Source organism: Palaemon carinicauda, chromosome 21 (genome assembly GCF_036898095.1).
Source record: "Palaemon carinicauda isolate YSFRI2023 chromosome 21, ASM3689809v2, whole genome shotgun sequence".
Classification (NCBI taxonomy): domain Eukaryota; kingdom Metazoa; phylum Arthropoda; class Malacostraca; order Decapoda; family Palaemonidae; genus Palaemon; species Palaemon carinicauda.
Genome location: NC_090745.1, coordinates 116,700,726 through 116,704,921, shown reverse-complemented (window position 1 = coordinate 116,704,921; position 4,196 = coordinate 116,700,726). Strand labels below are relative to the sequence as shown.

At 37.5% G+C, this 4,196-nt stretch overlaps 1 protein-coding gene across 1 annotated transcript in view; it reads left to right on the top strand.

The window, feature by feature from the left end:
- The first annotated feature begins 354 nt into the window (after nt 1–354).
- Nucleotides 355–4,196, top strand: part of LOC137614760 (uncharacterized) — a 4,648-nt gene continuing 806 nt past the window's right edge. Inside the window, exons 1-2 of the mRNA XM_068344430.1 lie at nt 355–458; nt 2,963–4,196. The exon at nt 2,963–4,196 is cut by the window's right edge and continues 806 nt beyond it. Coding sequence (XP_068200531.1) covers nt 2,963–3,907 — 945 coding nt within the window. The 5' untranslated portion in view covers nt 355–458 and the 3' untranslated portion in view covers nt 3,908–4,196. The remainder of the gene's footprint in view (nt 459–2,962) is intronic.

Sequence of the window (4,196 nt, the reverse complement as noted above, 5' to 3'; positions counted from 1 at the left end):
GTGTGTTCCTTCAAGCAAGTGTACTGCTAGTATTACCTAGTATTAAATAGTATTAAGATGTATTGTTCAACTGTATTTTTTTTTTCGAAAAAAAATATGCTAACATTACGAGGTGAAAAAAAAATGACGAAACTTTGTAACAAATCCGAAAAAAAAAATTACTTCTTAATAACTGTAAATGTTAAATATATAATTGGGAAGTCTAGTAGGATATAATCATGCGTTTACATACTGGAATAAGCCTATTGCCTTGTCAAACAATGATCGATACTGTAATTAGATAATAAGCCAAGAATACCTGACTGCTGTTAATGGCCAAATTGCCTATTCAACACTAAAACGCACTGAACAGACGTAAAAGGCAAATGCAAGAGTTTATTTTGAATGTCCACATATGTTAGAAGTTGGGTATCAAAACAAGCCAGGATATAGTCTCAGTTCTTCCAGATAAATCGAAGGTATGTTGCGGCGGCAGTTAAGTTTGTGCGTTGAATCAATTTATCCAGTAAACCTTCTTGCAAGTAATTGCCAAATGGAAGAAATAATCATTAATCATTAGCACGAGAAGGATCCAATTTTCCTTTCTATGTTAGGTCCCATTTTGTTGTCAGTTGGTGTTTAGTTTTCTTTCTTGAATAACTTATATTTATTTCATAATTGTTATGACTTTTCTCAAGTATTTTAGCATTCAAATTTTTTAATGATCCAAACTTTGTTGCATTTGACCATTTTTCTATGTCCAGTGATTTTTCTGTAGTATATTTGTCCAACTATATTGAAATTTTCTTTTTTTTTATAAACACTGTTTTGTTTCTGCTCTGTTCTGGTAGATTGCCTAAGGTTTTCTCCGGATGGGGGGTGGGGCATTTTTGACAGCATGTCCTATATTATAGCCCTCAATACTCTGTGTTGGTGTTATTTACCTTGTATGCTCGTTTTCGTATTAGGTTTCTTTCTCACTGAGTTAATAATGCAGCCCTTCTAATCCCAATAGTTCTCATTGATTGTGACTATTTTTTTTTCTTTTCTTTTTTCCACAAAATTTGTCCTGTTCTGTGTGAACCTTAACAACGTGTATACTATCTCAAATTTAAATTGCATTCTTTAACCTGGTCTATTTACATCACTTGGCCATATTAGTTCTCTAGTATTTTGTCTTACCATTCCAAGTTCTTAGGTTTTCAGCACCTAGTGATAGCGCCCTTGTCTGTAATCTTAATTAAGAATTCATCGCTACAAGATTTACTAACTAATAATATTAACATCTGGAGATGCGTAACTAGTGCTAGAGTATATGATAATCCAATTACAAATGGATCTGAAGTCCCTTTATATTCCTTATCGTCATCATCTCCTACGCTTATTGACGCAAAGGGCCTTTATTAGATTTCGCCAGTCGTCTGTATCTCGAGCTTTTAAATCGATACTTCTTCATTCATTCTCTCCAACTTCGCGCTTTATAGTCCTCAGCTATGTAGGTCTGGGTCCTCCAACTCTACTAGTGCCTTGTGTAGCTCAGATAAAAGATTGGTTAAATAATCTCTTGGGGAGTGGGAAGAACATGCCCAAACCATCTTCATCTACCCGTTACCATGATCTCTTATAGTTTCATTTCTAATCCTGTCCTGCCATTCAACTCCCAATATTCTTCTGAGGGTTTTGCTCTCAAATCTACAAAATCTGTTGGACATTGTTTCATTGTTAGTGCCTTTATGCTACAGGCTCCAAAATCTCTTGCATTTGCAGGTGCCTTTATAATACAAGCTCCAAAATCTCTTGCATTTACAGGTGCCTTTATACTACAAGCTCCAAAATCTCTTGCATTTACAGGTGCCTTTATACTACAGGCTCCAAAATCACTTACATTTGCAGGTGCCTTTATACTACAAGCTCCAAAATCTCTTATATTTACGGGTCCCTTTATACTACAAGCTCCAAAATCTCTTACATTTACACGTGCCGTTATACTACAGGCTCCAAATTCTCTTGCATTTACAGGTGTCTTTATACTACAGGCTCCAAAATCTCTTGCATTTACAGGTGTCTTTATACTACAGGCTCCAAAATCTCTTGCATTTACAGGTGTCTTTATACTACAGGCTCCAAAATCTCTTGCATTTACAGGTGTCTTTATACTACAGGCTCCAAAATCTCTTACATCTACAGGTCCCTTTCTACTACAAGCTCTAAAATCTCTTGCATTTACAGGTGCCTTTATACTACAAGCTCCAAAATCTTACATTTACAGGTGCCTTTATACTACAAGCTCCAAAATCTCTTACATTTACAGGTGCCTTTATACTACAGGCTCCAAAATCTCTTACATTTACAGGTGCCTTTATACTACAGGCTCCAAAATCTCTTGCATTTACAGGTGCCTTTATGGTACAAGCTCCAAAATCTCTTACATTTACAGGTGCCTTTATACTACAAGCTCCAAAATCTCTTACATTTACAGGTGCCTTTATACTACAAGCTCCAAAATCTCTTACATTTACAGGTGCCTTTATACTACAAGCTCCAAAATCTCTTGCATTTACAGGTGCCTTTATACTACAAGCTCCAAAATCTCTTGCATTTACAGGTGCCTTTATACTACAGGCTCCAAAATCACTTACATTTACAGATGCCTTTATACTACAAGCTCCAAAATCTCTTACATTTACAGGTGCCTTTATACTACAGGCTCCAAATTCTCTTGCATTTACAGGTGCCTTTATACTACAGGCTCCAAAATCTCTTGCATTTACAGGTGCCTTTATACTACAGGCTCCAAAATCTCTTACATTTACAGGTGCCTTTATACTACAGGCTCCAAAATCTCTTGCATTTACAGGTGCCTTTATACTACAGGCTCCAAAATCTCTTGCATTTACAGGTGCCTTTAAACTACAGGCTCCAAAATCTCTTGCATTTACAGGTGCCTTTATACTACAGGCTAAAAAATCTCTTGCATTTACAGATGTGGACAGAGAGCGTGTTATTCGACCAATACGACAGGACGTCGCTTTTGACATGTTTCAATGCCATGAAATTTTCTTTTCTGGCTTTTTCCAAGATTCACGGCCCTCACGTGATGGGACAACAGGTGCCGAATGCTCACGAAACCTACCTTCCGATGTCCTTGGTAAGAGGCCCCGAAGATGATGTGAATGTGAATGATTTATTCAATACAGATTTTTCATGGGATCGCGGAACATATGACCCCGTGGAAGGTATTCATAAACCCAAAGTTTTCGTAATTTACGGGGCAGAAGGTTACGGAAAAACGTCACTTCTGAATTACCTCCTGTACCAGTTTTTGATAGACGACGCCAAGGATGTCAAAAACATAAAAAATTTTGATTTAGCCATAATAGCTAACTTGAAGGAAGTAAAAGATTCTAAAGCCCTATCCCTTTTAAAATCTAGACTACCTCTATCGTATTTGCCAAATCTGACGAAATTCGAAGACATACAAAGTGAGCTGCAGCAGTCGAAAATACTCTGGCTCTTCGACAGCTTCGAGACTGCCCCAGTGGTGGCCAAGGCTGTCCTTAAGGACGCCATTCAGAATTTCCCAGCGTCCCAAGTGGTGCTAACGAGTCACTGGAAGAAGGAATTGCAGATCAGGGAGTTGATGGAGTTGACGCAGGCTAAAAACGCTCCCTTGCACATGATGCCCCTGACCAAAAGCAATTGGAGGCTCATGGTGCCCAAGATGGCGGCCGCTAAGACCTACGACCCCCGTCTGATCGAGGTCATCAGTAGGCAGTTTATCGAAGCTTTATCGGCTGTGTTTGATGATCGGGCCGTTCTGAATCCAAAATTGCTTGGGTACACTTTCAGCGCTTGGTTGAAGGTAATACATGCCGATGTGGCCACTTGCAAAGTAAAGCCTGGAAGACGCGGACGTAGCAATCAGTAGTTGTTGTTTTCATTGTTGGTTTGTAAAGGTAAAAGTAGTTTTAGTTTTTGTTATCCCATTTAAAAAGTTAGTAATGTTTGTTTATAATTTTATCTTTTAAACGATTTGAAGTTTTCTGTTTTTTTCATTGAACGATTTGAAGTTTTTTAATTATGTTTTTCGCATGGTATTAGGTAACTGAAAATTAATTAGGTAATTGAAAGTCTTGGCAAGGAAATACGAGAATACAATATCATTGAAACATGTATCTAAACAATAATGTTGTCAGGTGTAAACATCTATTTCTTAT